The 25840-nt window shown below is 46.6% G+C and overlaps 1 protein-coding gene across 1 annotated transcript in view; it reads right to left on the reverse strand.

Annotated features, from left to right (window-relative positions):
• Positions 1-25426, reverse strand: part of cpm (carboxypeptidase M) — an 86374-nt gene extending 60948 nt beyond the window's left edge. The window contains exons 1-3 of the mRNA XM_045221522.1: positions 25234-25426; positions 24623-24809; positions 5400-5497 (exon numbers count right to left, since the gene is read on the reverse strand). Coding sequence (XP_045077457.1) covers positions 5400-5497; positions 24623-24785 — 261 coding nt within the window. The 5' untranslated portion in view covers positions 24786-24809; positions 25234-25426. The remainder of the gene's footprint in view (positions 1-5399; positions 5498-24622; positions 24810-25233) is intronic.
• Positions 25427-25840: the final 414 nt, after the last annotated feature.

Here is a 25840-nt window from a genome sequence, read left to right on the forward strand (position 1 = left end):
TTCTGGTACCACTAGCTGTCTTAGGGCCTCTCAGTCTTCTGGTACCACTAGCTGTCTTAGGGCCTCTCAGTCTTCTGGTACCACTAGCTGTCTTAGGGCCTCTCAGTCTTCTGGTACCACTAGCTGTCTTAGGGCCTCTCAGTCTTCTAGTACCACTAGCTGTCTTAGGGCCTCTCAGTCTTCTGGTACCACTAGCTGTCTTAGGGCCTCTCAGTCTTCTGGTACCACTAGCTGTCTTAGGGCCTCTCAGTCTTCTGGTACCACTAGCTGTCTTAGGGCCTCTCAGTCTTCTGGTACCACTAGCTGTCTTAGGGCCTCTCAGTCTTCTGGTACCACTAGCCGTCTTAGGGCCTCTCAGTCTTCTGGTACCACTAGCCGTCTTAGGGCCTCTCAGTCTTCTGGTACCACTAGCTGTCTTAGGGCCTCTCAGTCTTCTGGTACCACTAGCCGTCTTAGGGCCTCTCAGTCTTCTGGTACCACTAGCTGTCTTAGGGCCTCTCAGTCTTCTGGTACCACTAGCTGTCTTAGGGCCTCTCAGTCTTCTGGTACCACTAGCTGTCTTAGGGCCTCTCAGTCTTCTAGTACCACTAGCTGTCTTAGGGCCTCTCAGTCTTCTGGTACCACTAGCTGTCTTAGGGCCTCTCAGTCTTCTGGTACCACTAGCTGTCTTAGGGCCTCTCAGTCTTCTGGTACCACTAGCTGTCTTAGGGCCTCTCAGTCTTCTGGTACCACTAGCTGTCTTAGGGCCTCTCAGTCTTCTGGTACCACTAGCTGTCTTAGGGCCTCTCAGTCTTCTAGTACCACTAGCTGTCTTAAGGCCTCACAGTCTTCTGGTACCACTAGCTGTCTTAGGGCCTCTCAGTCTTCTGGTACCACTAGCTGTCTTAGGGCCTCTCAGTCTTCTGGTACCACTAACTGTCTTAGGGCCTCAGTCTTCTGGTACCACTAGCTGTCTTAGGGCCTCTCAGTCTTCTGGTACCACTAGCTGTCTTAGGGCCTCTCAGTCTTCTGGTACCACTAGCTGTCTTAGGGCCTCTCAGTCTTCTGGTACCACTAGCTGTCTTAGGGCCTCTCAGTCTTCTGGTACCACTAGCTGTCTTAGGGCCTCTCAGTCTTCTGGTACCACTAGCTGTCTTAGGGCCTCTCAGTCTTCTAGTCCCACTAGCTGTCTTAGGGCCTCTCAGTCTTCTGGTACCACTAGCTGTCTTAGGGCCTCTCAGTCTTCTAGTACCACTAGCTGTCTTAGGGCCTCTCAGTCTTCTGGTACCACTAGCTGTCTTAGGGCCTCTCAGTCTTCTGGTACCACTAGCTGTCTTAGGGCCTCTCAGTCTTCTGGTACCACTAGCTGTCTTAGGGCCTCTCAGTCTTCTGGTACCACTAGCTGTCTTAGGGCCTCTCAGTCTTCTGGTACCACTAGCTGTCTTAGGGCCTCTCAGTCTTCTGGTACCACTAGCTGTCTTAGGGCCTCTCAGTCTTCTGGTACCACTAGCTGTCTTAGGGCCTCTCAGTCTTCTGGTACCACTAGCTGTCTTAGGGCCTCTCAGTCTTCTGGTACCACTAGCTGTCTTAGGGCCTCTCAGTCTTCTGGTACCACTAGCTGTCTTAGGGCCTCTCAGTCTTCTAGTACCACTAGCTGTCTTAGGGCCTCTCAGTCTTCTGGTACCACTAGCTGTCTTAGGGCCTCTCAGTCTTCTAGTACCACTAGCTGTCTTAGGGCCTCTCAGTCTTCTGGTACCACTAGCTGTCTTAGGGCCTCTCAGTCTTCTGGTACCACTAGCTGTCTTAGGGCCTCTCAGTCTTCTGGTACCACTAGCTGTCTTAGGGCCTCTCAGTCTTCTGGTACCACTAGCTGTCTTAGGGCCTCTCAGTCTTCTGGTACCACTAGCTGTCTTAGGGCCTCTCAGTCTTCTGGTACCACTAGCTGTCTTAGGGCCTCTCAGTCTTCTGGTACCACTAGCTGTCTTAGGGCCTCTCAGTCTTCTGGTACCACTAGCTGTCTTAGGGCCTCAGTCTTCTGGTACCACTAGCTGTCTTAGGGCCTCTCAGTCTTCTGGTACCACTAGCTGTCTTAGGGCCTCTCAGTCTTCTGGTACCACTAGCTGTCTTAGGGCCTCTCAGTCTTCTGGTACCACTAGCTGTCTTAGGGCCTCTCAGTCTTCTAGTACCACTAGCTGTCTTAGGGCCTCTCAGTCTTCTGGTACCACTAGCTGTCTTAGGGCCTCTCAGTCTTCTGGTACCACTAGCTGTCTTAGGGCCTCTCAGTCTTCTGGTACCACTAGCTGTCTTAGGGCCTCTCAGTCTTCTGGTACCACTAGCTGTCTTAGGGCCTCTCAGTCTTCTGGTACCACTAGCCGTCTTAGGGCCTCTCAGTCTTCTGGTACCACTAGCCGTCTTAGGGCCTCTCAGTCTTCTGGTACCACTAGCCGTCTTAGGGCCTCTCAGTCTTCTGGTACCACTAGCCGTCTTAGGGCCTCTCAGTCTTCTGGTACCACTAGCCGTCTTAGGGCCTCTCAGTCTTCTGGTACCACTAGCTGTCTTAGGGCCTCTCAGTCTTCTGGTACCACTAGCTGTCTTAGGGCCTCACAGTCTTCTGGTACCACTAGCTGTCTTAGGGCCTCTCAGTCTTCTGGTACCACTAGCTGTCTTAGGGCCTCTCAGTCTTCTAGTACCACTAGCTGTCTTAGGGCCTCTCAGTCTTCTAGTACCACTAGCTGTCTTAGGGCCTCTCAGTCTTCTAGTACCACTAGCTGTCTTAGGGCCTCACAGTCTTCTAGTACCACTAGCTGTCTTAGGGCCTCTCAGTCTTCTGGTACCACTAGCTGTCTTAGGGCCTCTCAGTCTTCTAGTACCACTAGCTGTCTTAGGGCCTCTCAGTCTTCTGGTACCACTAGCTGTCTTAGGGCCTCTCAGTCTTCTGGTACCACTAGCTGTCTTAGGGCCTCTCAGTCTTCTGGTACCACTAGCTGTCTTAGGGCCTCTCAGTCTTCTGGTACCACTAGCTGTCTTAGGGCCTCTCAGTCTTCTGGTACCACTAGCTGTCTTAGGGCCTCTCAGTCTTCTGGTACCACTAGCTGTCTTAGGGCCTCTCAGTCTTCTGGTACCACTAGCTGTCTTAGGGCCTCTCAGTCTTCTGGTACCACTAGCTGTCTTAGGGCCTCTCAGTCTTCTAGCAGCAGACTCCTCAGAGTCACGTCTGTTTACAATCAGTCTTATTACCACTGATTGCAAGTCAACACCCTCCATTTTCTCACAAGTCAACACCCTCCATATTGTCACAAGTCAACACCCTCCATTTTCTCACAAGTCAACACCCTCCATATTGTCACAAGTCAACACCCTCCATATTGTCACAAGTCAACACCCTCCATATTGTCACAAGTCAACACCCTCCATTTTCTCACAAGTCAACACCCTCCATTTTCTCACAAGTCAACACCCTCCATATTGTCACAAGTCAACACCCTCCATATTGTCACAAGTCAACACCCTCCATATTGTCACAAGTCAACACCCTCCTTATTCTCACAAGTCAATTCCGTCTCACTGTCTAAAGTAGAGGTTGACCATTTCTATCTGCAGGTGTAGTGGTGTGGGTGCAGGCTTTTGTCCCAAACAAGCAGTAACATACCTGACCTGATGGGATGCAAACTCAAAATGTCATACATTTCAACTCTATATCTGACATGGTGCAGGTGTCTTCTTTTCATAACCATGTGTGTGAGGTGTATACTTTCGTTTCAAAAGTATACACCTGCACCATGTCAGATATAGAGTTGAAATGTATTGAATTTTGAGTTTGCATCCCAATATTACACTTTATATACATCAGAGAAGACTGAAATATAACAAAACAGTTTGAAATTGAAACAACAGATTTCGACGTACATTTTTTTTTTTTTTATGAAACATAAAAACAGCTAGTGGTACCAAGAATCACTCCGTGTGACCCTGATTTAGCCCACTGCAGTAAAAGGTTAACGTACATAATTGACCGCAAACACATTTTTCCTATGGGGACAATGAAGTAAATTATGAACACGTTTTAGTTTTTTAAAACATGAGTATAATACGTACTTGTCTATCTTATTACTAATAAAGCACTGAAGTATGGAAGTGTTTATCTAGTACAGTGATGCTGGAGGTTAAACTGCCATAACATTACATTTGATCTGGCTAATACTCCCCTCTCTCTCTCGCTCCCTGTCTCTCTGCGCTCTGTCTCTCTCCACCATTCTCGCTCTCGTTCCCATTCTCACGCCCTCTCTCTCTCTCCATTCTCTCTCTCTGCGCTCTCTCTCCCCTTCTACCATTCTCGCGCCCTCTCTCTCTCTCTGCGCCCTCTCTCGTCCCCATTCTCGTTCCCTCTCCCATTCTCGCGCCCTCTCTCTTTCTGCATTCTCTCTCTCTGCGCTCTGTCTCTCTCTCTGCATTCTCGCGCTCTCTGTGCGTGCGTCTCTGCTGTGCGTCGGCCGGAATCTTCTCAACCTCATCAGATTTTCCGGTCCGCGAGTAGAGTGGCCCCAGGGTCACAGTCAGCTGCTCCTCCTCTGTGGCCCTCCAGTCCCCAGGGCCCTCAGCATCCACAACTCTTTGTGCTTTCCCACAGGCCACGGACTGAAGGACGGACACACACACCACACATAGGCACGCACACACACACACAGGCACACACACTGGCGACACACACACACACTCACGTGCACACACACAGACCCACACACACACAGACCCACACACAGACCCACACACACACAGACCCACACAATGTCCCTCCAGACATGAGGATGAAATATATCTCTATTTCAGGACATCTCTCCATCCATCCATCCCTCTCCATACAACCATCATCACACTGTGTGTGTGTGTGTGTGTGTGTGTGTGTGTGTGTGTGTGTGTGTGTGTGTGTGTGTGTGTGTGTGTGTGCGTGTGTGTGCGTGTGTGTGTGTCTGTGTGTATGTGTGTGTGTGTGTGTGTGCGTGCGTGTGTGTATGGGTGTGTCCGCAGCAGCCCACCCCTGCTTCCACATTTAGCAAGGCCAAAGGAAAGCTGAGGACATGCAAGGCTGAGTTGCTTTTGTTTGATACGGGAGGAAGGCCCTTTGTCTACATTCATTTGATTGAGGAATCCACTGACTAGTACCATCTCCATCTCCTCTCTTCTCTCTGTGGGGGGGCTTTAGTGAACAGGAATGGTGAAGATGGCTTGGACCTGGCTTGGACAGCTGACTAGAAACACATTTGTAAAATGACTTAATGCTACTGCGCCAAATATTTTGTGTTTGTTTGATTGTGTGTGTGTGTGTGTGTGTGTGTTCGTTTGAGTGTGTGTTCGTTTGAGTGTGTGTGTGTGTGTGTGTGTGTGTGTGTGTGTGTGTGTGTGTGTTTCCATGATGAGCTTACCTCATTTCCATGCATATTCCCAACATATTTGAATTCCGGAATTCCCATCTGGTGCTCAGCCGGATTCTTTCCCAGAATGAGCACCCAGAGGTCTCTCCCTGCCAACAAACAACACCAACGTTATACAAAGGTATCTCCGAGATATTTACAAATCAAATTAAACCTTGTGCGGCACAGTGTGTTAGTATGCCAGCCTGCCTGCCTGCCTGTCTGTTCTTTCCACCAGCCCCTAGAGCAGAACAGAACATTATTCAAATAGTGTTTAGATTGCTTGGACTGGCACCTGGCAACCCAACGTCAGCTCCCTGCCCCCTCTCCTCTCTTCCTCCTCTCTTCCTCCTCTCCTCCCAGCCCCCTCTCTTCTCCTCCCAGCCCCCTCTCCTTTCCTCCTCCCAGCCCCTGCTCCTCTCCCAGTCTCTCCTTTCCTCCTCCCCTCCCTCTCCTCCTCTCCCAGCCCCCTCTCCTCTCCTCTCCTCTCCTCCCAGCCCCCTCTCCTCTCCTCTCCTCCCAGCCCCCTCTCCTCTCATTTCCTCCTCTCCCCCTCTCTTCCCAGCCTCCTCTCCTCCCCGGGTGCGTCCCAATAACCTCTCCTAGTGTTCAAGTGTTCACTTGTTCACTTCCCTTCACTGATTGGAAAGAGAATGAAAAACTCCCTCTAGCCCAGCTCGACCAATCCAATGCTTTTACATTTGTGGGAAGTAATGAACGAGTGTACACTTCAGGAGGTAGTAGAGACTGGAATGCACCCCCTGTCCTGTATGAGAGAGACTTCCTGTGTTCCAGTATTGTCAGAGCTCTACCACACAGCAAGTCTGAACCTGCTCCGCGGCCAGTATGTCAGGCAGCAGTGAGTAATCCTCATGACTAGCTGGTTCTGGCCGCAGGATAGGATCTCTGTTCCCTTTCATCACAACAACTAGTGTAGCAGACTACAGGATAGGAACTCTGTTCCCTTTCATCACAACAACTAGTGGGTTTGTTTACTGTCTTATGACTCTAAGACAAGTCTATATAGAACCAATTGCTCCACACAATCACACACTTGCACGCAAGCACACCCACCCACCCACCCCCACGACCACTTAAACTTCTGACCAATTATTTCTGAAGTGTTGTACATAGAAGCCTGTCATCTCAGCACAGCTGTGTCTGTCCAGGGGCTTAAAGACAAAAAAAAAAAACTCAAATTGTCTACATGACAAAGAGGTATGGGAGGGATGGAGGGGTAAGGTAGGAGGGGGCAGCAGGGGAGCAGGCCAGGGAGGGGCAAGAGTGTAGCGGGGCAAGTAGAGGAGGGGCTGTAGAGGAATGATCAGAGAGGGGAGGGGGTCAGCGGAGGAGCGGGACGAGGCAGGTGGTGTACTAGATTAAACAGTAATTAGCCAAGAGCCTCTCACCTCGAGCGGCACGGGTCACCAGGAGATTAGGAGGGAGGTTAAATTAACGGGCCGGCCCAAGACGGGCGACAGGCCACGGAACATGATGACCTCACAATCTGCCAGAGATTTACTGCAGGCAGGGAGCCGGGCAGATAGACAGGAAGGCCTAAATATACGGTCCTGCTATACAAGCTACTTAAGGTGGAACTGACAGCATTTTAGCAACATGAAATCGTATAAAAAAATCTGTTCGTATATACACTCCGAGGAAGAATGACATCCAGAGCGTTGTTGACTGTAACTGTGCTGCTGGCAACAATTTAATTACCTTTTTTTTTTTTTTTTACATTTTCTGACATTTTCACGTTTTCATTCATTCATAGAATGTTTGGGAATGACGTATAGTAAGGTATTGGTGAAGATTCTATATTAATATAGAGGGAGAGAGGCCGTGCGTTTTGGACAATTTATAGACACTGCAGTAAATAAAACATCTGTCTCGTCCAGGACCAGAGTCTACACAGACTGTTGCGCCATAGCCAATCAGAGCTACAGTAGGCCTTTATGCAAACAAGCCATTTTCCACACAGGCCTGCCATCATTCACTTTGAACTGGACTGTGTGTGTTTACAGACCGTTGCAACAGCGCGACTTTAAATAATTAGAAAGCATTCGCCAAAAGCCACAAAATACACCTGAATGGATTTATGCAAATATGTAAAACACCACGGGAGTCCTCTTACATTTTGGGAACTTTACAGTCCTGTTGAGCAAACAACCATGAAAAGGTAGGCTTTCTCCCTCAGCTACGCACAACAACAAGATTAATAACTAATGCCAAAGCAAGTTGAGCTAAAATCTAACGAGGAAAGATAAAACACAAACCCTCTCAAATTCTCAGCTAGTTGGTCGTCGAAATTGCACTGATGAACGATGGGGAATAGTAGCCCGCTCGCCCTCCTGCAGCTTGCCTGACAATGCATGTTTGTCCCAACCCACGTTTTGACAACTGAATGGGAACTTGCCAGCCCGCCCATTTGATTGACAACTAAGGGTGCGTTCGTAAATTGCCTTCAGTGTGTGTCAGAGTGCGCTCTGGGTCGTTCGTAAATTCAGAGCGTTCCGCTCTCCCAGCGCATACTAAACTAAATTGACACTGGGGTCGCTCTGGCCCGAGGAGTAGGGTTGATCCGGGATGTTTCACAACGGCAGTCAAGCACCCAAGCTAACAGGCTAAAGTTGGCTAGCTTGCTAACTAGCTAATTCCAGACACAAATGAGAGAACACCTCAATCTAACCATTTTACTCGCACTAGCAGAGCTGGTTAGGCAGTTTTCATGTTATCCAGAGCGTTGGTGACTGTAACTGTGCTGCTGGCAACAATTTGATTACTTTTTTTTTGCCGTCGTTTACTGACACCGGCCATACTCAGAGGGTGTTGCAAATTCATAAATTCATCAGTTATTCTGCGCTCTCGGCACACTCAGACGAGAGTGCTCTGAAATCGGAGTAGATGGCCAGAGTGAATTTGCGAACGCAAGAGATATGCTAACTGGATAACAGTCGTTAGTTACGTTCGTCCGTTTGTGTCCAAAATATTGGGTCATTAAAACTGAAACAGTGCGTCCCGAATGGAGGCAGCAAACAACGTACCAGGCCAGCTGTGATTTACAACCTGATAGCAATATGTTTTGGACTACCAAGAAATATATTGGTTTATTATATTAATCATGCATTGAACTGCATCCATCTATTCTGCCAGCAATGCCTTACTGTACGTCATGGAATTTGGAGTAAAATAACATTATATATATTTTTTTACTGCTTATAAAGTTGGTTTTGTAGTATAAAAGTGGGAATTTGATATTTTACTGATATTATGATTGTCTGTTTGGTATCTGTAAAGTAGTTAAAACGCTGTCAGTTCCACTTTAAAATGTACTTAGATACTGCCTAAACACACTACTTAAAAGATACTGCCAAGACATTCTACTTACAGTTTAAGTAGGAAGTTTACATACACTTAGGTTGGAGTCATTAAAACTCGTTTTTCAACCACTCCACACATTTCTTGTTAACAAACTATAGTTTTGGCAAGTCGATTAGGACATCTACTTTGTTTACAGACAGATTATTTCACTTATAATTCACTGTATCACAATTCTAGTGGGTCAGAAGTTTACATACACTAAGTTGACTGTGCCTTTAAACAGCTTGGGAAATTCCAGAAAATGATGTCATGGCTTTAGAAGCTTCTGATAGGCTAATTGACATCATTTGAGTCAATTGGAGGTGTACCTGTAGATGTATTTCAAGGCCTACATTCAAACTCAGTGCCTCTTTGCTTGACATCATGGGAAAATCAAAAGAAATCAGCCAACACCTCCGATTTTTTTTTTGTAGACCTCCACAAGTCTGGTTCATCCTTGGGAGCAATTTCCAAACGCCTGAAGATCCCACGTTCATCTGTACAAACAATACTATGCAAGTATAAATACCATGGGACCACGCAGCCGTCATACCGCTCAGGAATGAGACGCATTCTGTCTCCTAGAGATGAACGTACTTTGGTGCAAAAAGTGCAAATCAATCCCAGAACAACAGCAAAGGACCTTGTGAAGATGCTGGAGGAAACAGGTACAAAAGTATCTATATCCACAGTAAAATTTGTCCTATATCGACATAACCTGAAAGGCTGCTCAGCAAGGAAGAAGCCACTGCTCCAAAACCGCCATAAAAAAGCCAGACTACGGTTTGCAACTGCACATGGGGACAAAGATCGTACTTTTTGGAGAAATGTGCTCTGGTTTGATGAAACAAAAATATAACTATTTGGCCATAATGACCATCGTTATGTTTGGAGGAAAAAGGGGGCTGCTTGCAAGCCAAAGAACACCATCCCAACCGTGAAGCACAGGGTTGGCAGCATCATGCTGTGGGGGTGCTTTGCTGCAGGAGGGACTGGTGCACTTCACAAAATCATGAGGCATCATGAGGAAGGAAAAATATGTGGATATATTGAAGCAACATCTCAAGACATCAGTCAGGAAGTTAAAGCTTGGTTGCAAATGGGTCTTCCAAATGGACAATGACCCCAAGCATACTTCCAAAGTTGTGGCAAAATGGCTTAAGGACAACAAAGTCAAGGTATTGGAGTGGCCATCACAAAGCCCTGACCTCAATCCTATAGAACATTTGTGGGCAGAACTGAAAAAGCGTGTGCGAGCAAGGAGGCCTACAAACCTGACTCAGTTACACCAGCTCTGTCAGGAGGAATGGGCCAAAACTCACCCAACTTATTGTGGGAAGCTTGTGGAAGGCTACCCGAAACGTTTGACCCAAGTTAAACAATTTCAAGGCAACGCTACCAAATACTAATTGAGCGTATGTAAACTTCTGACCCACTGGGAATCTGATGAAAGAAATAAAAGCTGAAATAAATCATTCTCTCTACTATTATTCTGACATTTCACATTCTTAAAATAAAGTGGTGATCCTAACTGACCTAAGACAGGGAACTTATACTTGGATTAAATGTCAGGAATTGTGAAAAACTGAGTTTAAATGTATTTGGCTAAGGTGTATGTAAACTTCAGACTTCAACTGTAGATACTGCCTGGACATATTACTTAGATACTGCCTAAAACACACTACTTAAATATACTGCCTAAAACACACTACTTAAATATACTGCCTAAACACACTACTTAAATATACTGCCTAAACACACTACTTAAATATACTGCCTAAAACACACTACTTAAATATACTGCCTAAAACACACTACTTAAATATACTGCCTAAAACACACTACTTAAATATACTGCCTAAACACACTACTTAAATATACTGCCTAGTGCTTAACGGTACTGCTTAAAAACCTCTCCACAGGTGCAAGACACACACTTCAGATGTAGGATCTTAATTTGATCACTCTTGTTGCTGACAATTTTCCTGCAATGCAGGACATGCAAACTTGTAGTGTATTTGAGTTTTAAAAAGGCTTCTACAGTTCGGAATTTCCACTTTGAAGTTTCAGACTTGATTTGCCCTAATGAATTTTTTTTAATCAACCCCTAGAAAAATGTCCATTAATTATAATCCACATTTCCTGTTGCCGCAGGATTATTGTCCTGCTGTAGCAAACTGGCTCAAATTAAGACCCTACATCTGTACCATTCACACTCTAGGATACCAGCAAAGGGTGACTGTATTCAAATGGCTGGCTGAAGAAGCTTTACATTGGAGGGTATTGTCTTAATCTGCATCCCAAACGTCACTCTATTCCTCATAGGGATCTGGTCAAAAAGTAGTAGAGCACTATATAGGGCAGGAAAATAGGGTGCTATTTTGGGAGTCATCTTCACAGTGTTGTAGGACTTCTCTGTCCTCTCCTCACCTGCTTTACTTTAAACCATTAAAGGCCTCAAGGATCCGTACGGCTCCGATCTAAAAAAAGTTCATCCCAGGTTCTAATCATCTGAAGTGAGTGGCTGAGCATTAAGGCCTCAAGGATCCGTACGGCTCCGATCTAAAAACAGTTCATCCCAGGTTCTAATCAACTGAAGTGAGTGGCTGAGCATTAAGGCCTCAAGGATCCGTACGGCTCCGATCTAAAAACAGTTCATCCCAGGTTCTAATCAACTGAAGTGAGTGGCTGAGCACAGACAGATGCCGTCAACGGGTTCTATAGTCAGACGTCTGGTCTAGTCTGTCTTCCCAGGAACAAAAGGGAACAGGGACAGAGTTAGTTGACTTGCTGCTGCTGCCTCCTACGGTAATAACCTAGGCTACGTCCCAAATGGCCCCCCTATTCCCTACATAGAGCACTACATTTAACCAGAGTCCTATGGGCCCTGGTCAAAAGTAGTGCACTATATAGGGAATAGGAGTGCCATTTGTTACACAGACCCAGTTCCTGCTCCAGAGGTTGAGAGTCTCAATTTGCATCTGAATCTCATCAGACTGAAACACGAGAGAGAGAGAGAGAGAGAGAGAGACAGAGACAGAGACAGAGACAGAGACAGAGACAGAGACAGAGACAGAGACAGAGACAGAGAGAGAGAGAGAGAGAGAGAGAGAGAGAGAGAGAGAGATAGAGAGAGAGAGATAGAGAGAGATAGATAGAGATAGAGATAGAGAGAGAGAGACAGAGAGAGAGAGAGAGAGAGAGAGAGACCTGGAAGAGAGAGACAGAGAGAGAGAGAGAGAGACAGAGAGAGAGAGAGAGAGAGACCTGGAAGAGAGAGACAGAGACAGAGACAGAGACAGAGACACCTGGAAGAGGAGGCGGGTGCCTCAATGCCAGCTTTGTGTCCAGCCATGCAAAGCAAAGCACACAGACAGACAGACAGACAGAGCCTCCACAGAAATGCCACCAACTGGCAAGGCAACCCAGGGAGGGTGACAAGGAGATGTTTCAATCTCCCAACACAAGACAACAACACGGTGAATCACAGAGCATAGACATAGTGATACAGTGAAGTGTAAATCCAGGGGCGGTCTGCACCACCTGTTTCCTTCTACTGCCTCTGATTCCACCTCCATCATCTCCCATGTGTCACATCAATCATTCCCAACAGTGATCGTTCTAGTTTAGTCTATAGCCGTGAAACACTGTACATCCCTCCTTCCCTATTCTCTCTCCAATTGAGTCTGAGATAGGCAGGCAGGCAGGCAGGCAGGCAGGCAGGCAGACAGACAGACAGACAGACAGACAGACAGACAGACAGACAGACAGACAGGACCTGACTAGATCTGATTTCACTTTCAAATCACACCCTGGAACCATCCGCCTCGCAGGACAATGCTAGCTGAATAAACATCTCTCTCTCACACCCTACCTCAGGCGAGCAAAACCTCGACACTTCCTTAGTATTAGATTTTATCTACCAGCTGTTGTTTACAAATATACACAGACCGCCACCCCTTGTCTTACCGGAGGCAGCCGATCTATCCTGCCGATGTAGCGTATATCCCGCCAGCTGTATGTTATCCATGTCGACGTTCAGCCACGACTCGGTGAAACACAAGATGTTACAGTTTATAATGTCCCGTTGGTAGGATAACCGTAGTCTTAGGTTGTCTAATTTATTTTCTCTCTCACACCCTGGAACCAACCGCCTTGCAGGACAATGCTAGCTGAATAAATATCTCTCACACCCTGGAACCAACCGCCTTGCAGGACAATGCTAGCTGAATAAACATCTCTCACACCCTGGAACCATCTGGACCCTTTCTTTCTAAAACTAGCCGCCGAAATTGTCGCAACCCCTATTACTAGCCTGTTCAACCTCTCTTTCGTAACGTCTGAGATCCCCAGAGATTGGAAAGCTGCCGCGGTCATCCCCCTCTTCAAAGGGGGTGACACTCTAGATCCAAACTGTTACAGACCTATATCCATCCTGCCCTGCCTTTCGAAAGTATTTGAAAGCCAAGTTAACAAACAGATCACCGACCATTTCGAATCCCACCGTACCTTCTCCGCTATGCAATCCGGTTTCCGAGCTGGTCATGGGTGCACTTCAGCCACGCTCAAGGTCCTAAACGATATTATAACTGCAATCGATAATAGACAGTACTGTGCAGCCGTCTTCATCGACCTGGCCAAGGCTTTCGACTCTGTCAACCACCGCATTCTTATTGGCAGACTAAATATCCTTGGTTTCTCAAATGACTGCGTCGCCTGGTTCACCAACTACTTCTCAGATAGAGTTCAATGTGTCAAATCGGAGGGCCTGTTGTCTGGACCTATGGCAGTCTCTATGGGGGTGCCACAGGGTTCAATTCTTGGGCCGACTTTTTTCTCTGTGTATATCAATGATGTCACTCTTGCTGCTGGTGACTCTCAGATCCACCTCTACGCAGACAACACCATTTTGTATACATCTGGCCCTTCATTGGACACTGTGTTAACAAACCTCCAAACGAGCTTCAATGCCATACAACACTCCTTCAGTAGCCTCCAACTGCTCTTAAACACTAGTAAAACTAAATGCATGCTCTTCAATCGAACGCTGCTGGCACCCGCCCACCCGACTAGAATCACTACTCTTGACGGGTCTGACCTAGAGTATGTGGACAACTACAAATACCTAGGTGTCTGGTTAGACTGTAAACTCTCCTTCCAGACTCACATTAAGAATCTCCAATCCAAAGTTAAATCTAGAATCGGCTTCCTATTTTGCAAACAAAGCCTCCTTCACTCATGCTGCCAAACATGCCCTCGTAAAACTGACTATCCTACCGATCCTTGACTTCGGCGATGTCATTTACAAAATAGCCTCAACACTCTACTCAGCAAATTGGATGTAGTCTATCACAGTGCCATCCGCTTTTGTCTCCAAAGCCCCATACACTACCCACCACTGTGACCTGTACGCTCTTGTTGGCTGGTCCTCACTACATGTTCAGTCGTCAAACCCACTGGCTCCAGGCCATCTATAAATCACTGCTAGGCAAATCCCCGCCTTATCTTAGCTCATTGGTCACCATAGCAACACCCACCCGTAGTCTGCGCTCCAGCAGGTATATCTCACTGGTCATCCCCAAAGCCAACACCTCCTTTGGCCGCCATTCCTTCCAGTTCTCTGCTGCCAATGACTGGATCGAATTGCAAAAATCTCTGAAGCTGGAGACTCTTATCTCCCTCACTAACTTTAAGCATCAGTTGTCAGAGCACCTTACCGATCACTGCACCTGTACACAGCCCATCTGAAATTAGCCCACCCAACTACCTCATCCCCATATTGTTATTTATTTTGCTCATTTGCACCCCAGTATCTCTATTTGCACATCATCTCTTGCACATCTATCATTCCAGTGTTAATACTAATTGTAATTATTTTGCACTATAGCCTATTTATTGCCTTACCTCCATAACTTGCTACATTTGCACACACTGTATATAGATTTTCTGTAGTATTTTTTAGACTTTTTTTTTTTTTTTTACCCCATATGTAACTCTGTTGTTGTTTTTATCGCACTGCTTTGCTTTATCTTGGCCAGGTCGCAGTTGTAAATGAGAACTTGTTCTCAACTGGCTTACCTGGTTAAATAAAGGTGAAATAAATCAATCAATAAAAAATTAACATCCGGCCTTGCAGGACAATGCTAGCTGAATAAACATCCCTCTCACACGGTCTCTGTGAGCCCTGCTAAATAATTTACATCTTGTAACAAAAATGGAACAGTAGTCACGACAATGTGATCTGTTGTCGTGGAAAAAGACTTCTGGGTTTTTTCGTCCGACATCTGAGAGGGGTTGCAGAGGAGGACGTCGTCACCACTGGGGGGGTTCTCTCTTTAAAGCCACACTCTGTAAGATGTACTGCACCTAGAGTACCAACAGTATCCTGACCAGGGCCTCCTACAACAACATAAAAACGCAGGAGGTTCTTAAGTTTTTTGTTACAATAAGGAAAAAGGTAAGATAAGACGGCTGTGACCCCATTTAGGCTGTCAAAACCGAGGAGAAGCTACATTTAATCAATTCACGTTGACTGTGGCTTTAAAAAAAAAACACCTTCATTGTTTTAAAGTAACAAGAGACCGCTCTGTGTTCATGCTGCCGGATGCAGCGATCTGTGAGCCACATGACTGACTGTGAGAGAGAGAGAGAGAGAGAGAGAGAGAGAGAGAGAGAGAGAGAGAGAGAGAGAGAGAGAGAGAGAGAGAGAGAGAGAGAGAGAGAGAGAGAGAGAGAGAGAGAGAGAGAGAGAGAGAGAGAGAGAGAGAGAGAGAGAGAGAGAGAGAGAGAGAGAGAGAGACTACGCTGTTCGGCCGCAGCCTGCGTCATGGTACTGAACCCCAGCCAAGATCCCTATCAAACTGTTGTGTCTGAGGCCCAACTGAGGCTGCGTCCCAAATGGTACCCTGTTCCCTATATAGTGCACTACTTTTGACCAGGGCCCGTAGGGAATAGGGTGCCATTTGGGACGAAGCCCCATACTGTATGTTACAAAATAGAGGAAAGTGTCAGGTCTCTCTGATGCTGCCTCCTGATTCCAACACCAACAGGGAGGAATATATCCTGATTCCTCCTGTATCTACAACACCAACAGGGAGGAATATCTCCTGATTCCTCCTGTATCTACAACACCAACAGGGAGGAATATCTCCTGATTCCTCCTGTATCTACAACACCAACAGAGAGGAATATCTTCTGATTCCTCCTGTATCTACAACACCAACAGGGAGGAATATCTCCTGATTCCTCCTGTATCTACAACACCAACAGGGAGGAATATCTCCTGATTCCTCCTGTATCTACAACACCAACAGGGAGGAATATCTTCTGATTCCTCCTGTATCTACAACACCAACAGGGAGGAATATCTCCTGATTCCTCCTGTATCTACAACACCAACAGGGAGGAATATCTCTGATTCCTCCTGTATCTACAACACCAACAGGGAGGAATATCTTCTGATTCCTCCTGTATCTACAACACCAACAGGGAGGAATATCTTCTGATTCCTCCTGTATCTACAACACCAACAGGGAGGAATATCTCCGGATTCCTCCTGTATCTACAACACCAACAGGGAGGAATATCTTCTGATTCCTCCTGTATCTACAACACCAACAGGGAGGAATATCTTCTGATTCCTCCTGTATCTACAACACCAACAGGGAGGAATATCTTCTGATTCCTCCTGTATCTACAACTCCAACAGGGAGGAATATCTCCTGATTCCTCCTGTATCTACAACACCAACAGGGAGGAATATCTCCTGTATCTACAACACCAACAGGGAGGAATATCTCCTGATTCCTCCTGTATCTACAACACCAACAGGGAGGAATATCTCCTGATTCCTCCTGTATCTACAACACCAACAGGGAGGAATATATTCTGATTCCTCCTGTATCTACAACACCAACAGGGAGGAATATCTCCTGATTCCTCCTGTATCTACAACTCCAACAGGGAGGAATATATTCTGATTCCTCCTGTATCTACAACACCAACAGGGAGGAATATCTCCTGATTCCTCCTGTATCTACAACTCCAACAGGGAGGAATATCTCCTGATTCCTCCTGTATCTACAACACCAACAGGAAGGAATATCTCCTGATTCCTCCTGTATCGCTACGGCAAAAATATCTGACCGTCAACTTTGCGCCATAAAAACTAAAATTTGGGAAGTGGGATGCAGGGGGGAGGGAGAGGGACGTAGGTAGGTAGCGGGAGGGAGTGAGAGGTAGAGGGGGGACACTCCCAGACCTCCAGGGATGGATCAGGAGATACAGTGCATTCGGAAAGTATTCAGACCTCTTCCCTTTTTCCACATTTTGTTACGTTACAGCCTTATTCTAAAATTGATTAATGTAAACAATTATCCTCATCAATCTACACACAATACCCCATAATGACAAAACGAAAACAGGTTTATAGATTACTTTTTGTAACACCTTTATTTACATAAGTATTCAGACCCTTTGCTATGAGACTCACAATTGAGCTCAGGTGAATCCTGTTTCCATTGATCATCCTTGAAATATTTATACGACAGGTGGACTCCAATGAAGTTGTACATTCAATTGATTGGACATGATTTGGAAAGGCACACACACCTGTCTATATAAATGGTTCCACAGTTGACAGTGCATGTCAGATCAAAAACCAAGCCATGAGGTCCGAAACAGGATTGTGTCAAGGCACAGATCTGGGGAAGGGTACCAAAATGTCTGCAGCATTGAAGGTCCTCAAGAACACAGTGGCCTCCATCATTCTTAAATGGAAGTTTGGAAACACCAAGAGAAATCGGGGGAGAAGGGCCTTGGTCAGGGAGGTGACCAAGAACCCAATGGTCACTCTGACAGAGCTCCAGAGTTCCTCTGTGGAGATGGGAGAACCTTCCAGAAGGACAACCATCTCTGCAGCACTCCACCAATCAGACATTTATGGTAGAGTGGCCAGACGGAAGCCACTCCTCAGTAAAAGGCACATGACAGCCCACTTGGAGTTTGCCAAAAGTCACCTAAAGGACTCTGACCATGAGAAACAAAATTCTCTGGTCTGATGAAACCAAGATTGAACTCTTTGGCCTGAATACCAAGCGTCACATCTGGAGGAAACCTGGCACCATCTCTACAGTGAAGCATGGTGGTGGAAGCATCATGCTGTGGGGATGTTTTTCAGCGGCAGGGACTGGGAGACTAGTCAGGATCGAGGGAAAGATGAAAGGAGCAAAGTACAGAGAGATCCTTGATGAAAACCTGCTCCAGAGTGCTCAGGACCTCAGACTGGGGGCGAAGGTTCACCTTCCAACAGGACAACGACCCTAAACACACAGCCAAGACAATGCAGGAGTGGCTTCGGGACAAGTCTCTGATGTCCTTGAGTGGCCCAGCCAGAGGCAGGGACTGGGAGACTAGTTAGGATCGAGGGAATGATGCAAAAAATGTCTAAAAACCTGTTTTTGCTTCGTTGTTATGGGATATTGTGTGTAGATTGATGAGGGGGAAAAAAACGATGTAATCAATTTTAGAATAAGGCTGTAACGTAACAAAATGTGGAAAAAGTCAAGGGGTCTGAATCCTTTCCCAATGCTCTGGGTGTACTGTAATAACACACATGTGGTAAAACTACACTCAGCCACATCACAGAACCAGGGGTGTGTGGTATCAACCCAGCCTCCAGAACCAGGGGTGTGTGGTATCAACCCAGCCTCCAGAACCAGGGGTGTGTGGCATCAACCCAGCCTCCAGAACCAGGGGTGTGGTATCAACCCAGCCTCCAGAACCAGGGGTGTGTGGTATCAACCCAGCCTCCAGAACCAGGGGTGTGTGGTATCAACCCAGCCTCCAGAACCAGGGGTGTGTGGTATCAACCCAGCCTCCAGAACCAGGGGTGTGGTATCAACCCAGCCTCCAGAACCAGGGGTGTGTGGTATCAACCCAGCCCACCCCTCCAGAACCAGGGGTGTGTGGTATCAACCCAGCCTCCAGAACCAGGGGTGTGTGGTATCAACCCAGCCTCCAGAACCAGGGGTGTGTGGTATCAACCCAGCCTCCAGAACCAGGGGTGTGTGGTATCAACCCAGCCTCCAGAACCAGGGGTGTGGTATCAACCCAGCCTCCAGAACCAGGGGTGTGGTATCAACCCAGCCTCCAGAACCAGGGGTGTGTGGTATCAACCCAGCCTCCAGAACCAGGGGTGTGTGGTATCAACCCAGCCTCCAGAACCAGGGGTGTGTGGTATCAACCCAGCCTCCAGAACCAGGGGTGTGGTATCAACCCAGCCTCCAGAACCAGGGGTGTGGTATCAACCCAGCCTCCAGAACCAGGGGTGTGTGGTATCAACCCAGCCTCCAGAACCAGGGGTGTGTGGTATCAACCCAGCCCGCCCCTCCAGAACCAGGGGTGTGTGGTGGTAGTAGACCAGCAGGAGGGGCCGGGGGGAGGAGGGGCAACCCCAAAAACAATACAAAACGCAGCCAGCATGAGGCAGATAAACGTTAGTAAACTATCTACAAAAAAAAAAAAAAAAGATTTACAAAAAAGACAGGTAGGAGCAGATCAGCATTTTATATTAAAGCAGGTCACATACTACAACGCTGTTCAGCCAAGCAGGTCTTCATCAGCCAGCAGCCAAACAGGTCTTCATCAGCCAGCAGCCAAACAGGTCTTCATCAGACAGCAGCCAAACAGGTCTTCATCAGAAATCATTGTGGTCCAGCCCAGCTGTATAAGGCTTCTGTTAGATGAAGCCTATGTACCAAATGGCACCCTATTCCGTATGTAGTGCACACAGGGCTCAGGTCAAAAGTAGTGCACTATAAAAGGGAATAGGGTGCCATTTGAGTCTCACACGAAGTGTCTCCAGTGCATTGAGGTGCGGTGCATTACATTCCTCCAGTGCAGTTTGTGGAGACACCACAGAACACGAACACACATTCCTCTGGAGCTTGGCTGTATTCATGTACAGTGGTACTAACACCCAAGGGACTGGATGGGCCGTCGGTTGGGTTCTCACATTAGAAGGGCCCGGAGTTTCTCCTGGTCTGGAACACTCCCTAGCTCTAGCCATGATGATTACCTATAGGGTCTATAATACCAGATATGACCTATAGGTGGCAGCACTAGGAGGTATCATGACCCTTCTAGAATAGGCCTAGCACCCCCAAGAAAGAAATTACATGTTTTCAATGTTCAACATACACTGAGTGTACAAAACATTAAGAACATCTTCCTAATATTGAGTTGCTTACCCCCATCATTTTGCCCTCAGAACAGCCTCAATTCGTCAGGGCATGGACTCTACAAGGCGTCAAGCGTTCCGCAGGGATGCTGGTCCATGTTGACTCCAATCCTTCCCACACTTGTGTCAAGTTGCCTGGATGTCCTTTGGGTGGTGGCCCATTCTTGATACACACGGGAAACTGTTGAGCGTGAAAAACCCAGCAGCTTTGCAGCTCTTGACACAAACTGGTGCGCCTGGCACCTACTACCATACCCCGGTCAAAGGCAGTTAAATCGTTTCCCCATTCACCCTCTGAATGGCACGCACGCAATCCATGTCTCAATTGTCTCATTGCTTAAAAATCCATCTTTAACCTGTGGTGAATTTAACAGGCGACATCAATAAGGGATCATAGCTTTCACCTGGATAGTCTGTCATAGAAAGAGCAGGTGTTCCTAATGTTTTGTATACTCAGTTTATATAGCGATGAGTCGACACATTTCTTTCTCTCAACATCCTGTTGTCAGGAAGGAGCTCCGACTGCTCAGCAAGCCAGCACAGCCTACATACACTACTGTGGTGGTCGAGGTCCACATCTTTTCTGCTACTGTCTCAACTCACGGCCGTAACCGCGAGTTGCAAGCACCCTTGTGTAATGACCAAGCTGCCCCACAGCTACCCCAGTGAAGAATTCCTGCCGCCAACACTGCAGACATGACATGATGACCATTGAGCTGCCTCTGTTCTATACTCTCTGGGGTGCAGAAAGCATCCATCCAGGCTGATGGTTAAACCCTGCATTCTGAGCGGCTTGTTCTTTGAAATCCACAACATGGGAGTAGGAGGACTAGGTAGGACCGGAGGGAGGCTGGGGAGTAGGAGGACTAGGTAGGACCGGAGGGAGGCTGGGAGTAGGAGGACTAGGTAGGACCGGAGGGAGGCTGGGGAGTAGGAGGACTAGGTAGGACCGGAGGGAGGCTGGGGAGTAGGAGGACTAGGTAGGACCGGAGGGAGGCTGGGGAGTAGGAGGACTAGGTAGGACCGGAGGGAGGCCGGGAGTAGGAGGACTAGGTAGGACCGGAGGGAGGCTGGGGAGTAGGAGGACTAGATAGGACCGGAGGGGAGCATGGGAGTAGGGAGGACTAGGTAGGACCGGAGGGAGGCTGGGGAGTAGGAGGACTAGGTAGGACCGGGAGGGAGGCTGGGGAGTAGGAGGACTAGGTAGGACCGGGAGTGAGGCTGGGGAGTAGGAGGACTAGGTAGGACCGGAGGAGGCTGGGGAGTAGGAGGACTAGGTAGGACCGGAGGAGGCTGGGAGTAGGAGGACTAGGGTAGGACCGGAGGGAGGCTGGGAGTAGGAGGACTAGGTAGGACCGGAGGGAGGCTGGGGAGTAGGAGGACTAGGTAGGACCGGAGGGAGGCTGGGAGTAGGAGGACTAGGTAGGACCGGAGGGAGGCTGGGAGTAGGAGGACTAGGTAGGACCGGAGGGAGGCTGGGAGTAGGAGGACTAGGTAGGACCGGAGGGAGGCTGGGAGTAGGAGGACTAGGTAGGACCGGAGGGAGGCTGGGAGTAGGAGGACTAGGTAGGACCGGAGGGAGGCTGGGAGTAGGAGGACTAGATAGGGCTGGTGGGACGCTGGGAGCAGTGATCAGGATGATATATTAACAGTCTGTTTTGGCTAGTCTTCACATGAGACTTTAAATTGCCAGCTGCAATCGCTGGCAGGCAGGCAGGGACCCTGTTTACAAAGAGTCCTCTTATGAGAGGGGAAGACTGAATCCATCACAGCCTATGAACCTCTTACATACATCTCTCACTATTCCCCAAGAGTGTGCAAAGCTGTCATAAGGGCAAAGGGTGGCTATTTGAAGAATCTCAAATATATTTTGATTTGTTTAACACTTTTTTTGGTTACTACATGATTCCATATGTGTTATTTCATAGTTTTTATGTCTTCACTATTATTCTACATTGTAGAAAATAGTAAAAATAAAGAAAAACCCTTGAATGAGTAGGTGTGTCCAAACATTTGACTGGTACTGTACATATTACCTCAATTACCTGGACTAACCTCTACCCCCGAACATTGACTCGGTACCGGTACACCCTGTATAAAATAGCCTGGTTATTGTTATTTTATTATGTTACGTTTGTATTTTTTACTTTGGTTTATTTAGTCAGTATTCGGCGCATATGACAAATTATTATGATTATTTTTTATTTGCTTCCATTCAGCCACAAGAGCATTAGTGAGGTCGGCACTGATGTTGGGCGATTAGGCCTGGCTGGCAGTCGGCGTTCCAATTCATCCCAAAGGTGTTCGATGTGGTTGAGGTCAGGGCTCTGTGCAGGCCAGTCAAGTTCTTCCACACCTATCTCAGCAAACCATTTCTGTATGGACCTCAATTTGTGCATAGGGGCATTGTCATGCTGAAACAGGAAAGGGCCTTCCCCAAACTTGCCACAAAGTTGGAAGCACAGAATCGTGTAGAATGTCATTTTATGCTCTATTGTTAAGATTTCCTTTCACTGGAACTAAGGGGCCTAGCCCGAACCATGACAAACAGCCCCAGAACATTATTCCTCCTCCACCAAACTTTACAGTTGTCACTATGCATTGGGGCAGGTGCCGTTCTCCTGGCATCCGCCAAACCCAGATTCGTCTATCGGACTGCCAGATGGTGACGCGTGATTCATCACTCCAAAGAACGCGTTTCCACTGCTCCAGAGTCCAATGGCGGCAAGCTTTACACCACTCCAGCCGATGCTTGGCATTGCGCATGGTGATCTTAGGCTTGTGTGCGGCTGCTCGGCCATGGAAACCATTTCATGAAGCTCCCGACGAACAGTTCTTGTGCTGACGTTGCTTCCAGAGGCAGTTTGGAACTCGGTAGTGAGTGTTGCAACCGAGGACAGACTATTTTTACGCGCTTCAGCACTCGGTGGTCCCGTTCTGTGAGCTTGTGTGGCCTAACACTTCGCGGCTGAGCCATTGATGCTCCTAGACGTTTCCACTTCACAATAACAGCACTTACAGTTGACCGGGGCAGCTCTAGCAGGGCAGACATTTGACGAACTGACTTGTTGGAAAGGTGGCATCCTATGACGGTGGCACGTTGAAAGTCACTGAGCTCTTCAGTAAGGGCATTCTACTGCCAATGTTTGTCTATGGAGATTGCATGGCTGTGTGCTCGATTTTATACATCTGTCAGCAACAGGTGTAGCTGAAATAGAATCCACTAATTTGAAGGGGAGTCCACATACTGCTGTATATATATATAGTGTATCATGTTAGCTAACCCTTCCTGTAACCCTAACCCTTTAACCTACCTCCTAAACTTAACCTTAACCCTAACCCCTAGCCTAGCTAACGTTAGGCCACCTAGCTAGAATTCGTAACATATCATACATTTTTCAAATTCGTAACATATTGAACGTTTTGGATATATTCGTAACATATTATACATTTTGCGAAATTCGTAACATATAACACAAATTGTAATTCGTAACATATCATACGAAATGGGTGATGGACATCCACAAATTAATACCATACCATATGAAATGTAACAGATCCTCGGATTTACGTACAGAATAATAAGAAATGCTCTGAGACCAGGTTGAAGTTTCCGTGTGGCCTTTGAATAGTGTTAGTTTAAAAACAGAGCTACACCCCAAACTTTTTCCCCCTGTTCTATTGATTTCAGCGTGATATCGATGGAAGTGCTTACATTTTTTATTTTTTTTATGTTGCGTTACACTTATCGCGACCCACTTGAATCAAATACCAACACTTGTAGTTAGCGGTCTTCTACAAATTGTCCTCTAACCAGTGATGTACACATTACTCCTAGATTTCATGTGTTTTTTGAGCTGTTAGTTTTCAACTTGATCTTCCATAGGAGTGATTGACAAAACAGTGTTGCGTTTCTGTTTCTGTTTCTGTATCAAAATGTAACATTCCAAAATGTAGCCGACTGTTCTGCAGGTTGTCCTCTAACCAGTGATGTAAAAATATATCCAGTTTTCATGTGGTTTTTGAGTTGTGGTAGTTTCAGCAGTGCATATCCCCCCCCTAATCAATTAGTGATTTATTGACACTTGACAAAACAACAGGGTGTTTGTTGCATGTGCAGTTTATAAAGGTGCCCATTTAAAAACATATGCGAGTAATATGATTACTATTGTTGCACATGCATGTGTAGATAGTGATATACTGAAAACCTAAAGATAAAATGCACTAACAGTTTCTGCATATTGGTTATTGATTTGGACACTTTAAAACTGTGTTTTGACATTGGGCTATTTATCAATATGGTCTTGTCAACAGGAAGCAGCGACAGCATTATTTTCAACTTACATTTTAGGAATATAAATTGAACTTTCAACATTACTTTCCAATGGTACTGTACTTAATCTGGTCAAAACTGCTGAATGATTCCCCAAAAAGTTATGTTATTGATTTATTTTGATGATATACCAGAAATCACCAAAACGGGTTTGCCCTGCCTACAAAGTGCCCCATACACTTTCAAACGTTCTTATCAAATTTGAAAATGTCCACCTGTGACAAAATCTAGGCATATCAAAGAATTAATTTCAATTTCCAATCTTAGATTTCAAGACAACATATGAGGGGTCTGACTTCTTACCTTCGACAGATTTGCCAATACTGTGCAGGTGTGTGAACTGAAAGGTGTCGTTAACGTCTCGCAGGTATCTCTCCACCTCCACGGTGTCGTGATAACGGAACTCCAAACTGACACCGGACGACACCAACGTCCCGAGGCTCAGGCAGAGCGCAAAAAGAAACATCGTCTCGGGCGGGACAGTGACAACCTAACGCACAGAACGACGTTGAAGAAAAAACGTTAGGCGGCTGCCCATTTAAAAATAAACCCACTGTCAAATTTGACCGATAAACTCACGAAGACCTAGTAGCCACTTGGCACTGCAGTCTGCAATAATGTTAATGGAAACCAGTGTTCAGTAAACTGGCATTATAGTTTCATCTCAATTCACGATGCACTACGTTTAGTCTTTTCTCTAAAATGATAGGCATATTATTCATATCTGGTCATTTCAGGGCTATCTAAATGACAACATTTTGCAAGCAATTCCTATTTTTAGGTCAGAAAAAAAAAACGTGTGTATAGAAGTGTAGGCTAGGCTATCAATACACGTGCCAAAAATACATCAAATTGTATTAAATTCACAAAAAATAAACTGAATTTTAGCCTATTCACATGACATTCAAAATTACCTTATTGCTCAATGTATATTTCCAACAGCTGGCTGTGTGCGCATAACTTCTTCTGTGAAGACGTCTCTTGAAGTCACCCTCGCCAGTCCAACTGTATTCATAACAACTCTTTAAAAGTTCCAAATCGCTGGTTTGGTTCTTAGTCTCTAGATAAACTCCTGGCCACGTCACACCGTCGGGTCCCCTGCCTGCCTGCGCGCCGCCCTGGATGGCATTATCACTGTCTTCACGCACACCCGGCAAGACTTTATACCGCAGCCAGCAGAGGCGAGGCGGAGCTAAAACACTTCTCAACTCAACATGATCGCACCGTTTTACCATTTTGACTTCAGATTCTGACGTTTATCCACATTTGTCCAAACGTACAATTTGGAAATTGCTCCAAACGCAAATTCGGAAGTTGCCAAAATTTGGAAGTTGTCAAATTTCGAAGTTAAGGCTAAGGTAAGGGTTAAGGTTTTATAGGGTAAAAAAAAAAAATGGATCAAACAAACTTCGGATCCAGAGTCATGGGATTATCACTGGGATCTACCACCGGGATTGAACATGCAACCTTTGGATCTGGAGTCATGGGATTACATCCATCTACCACCCCTGTCCACAACAA

Source organism: Coregonus clupeaformis, chromosome 7 (assembly GCF_020615455.1).
Source record: "Coregonus clupeaformis isolate EN_2021a chromosome 7, ASM2061545v1, whole genome shotgun sequence".
Classification (NCBI taxonomy): Eukaryota; Metazoa; Chordata; class Actinopteri; order Salmoniformes; family Salmonidae; genus Coregonus; species Coregonus clupeaformis.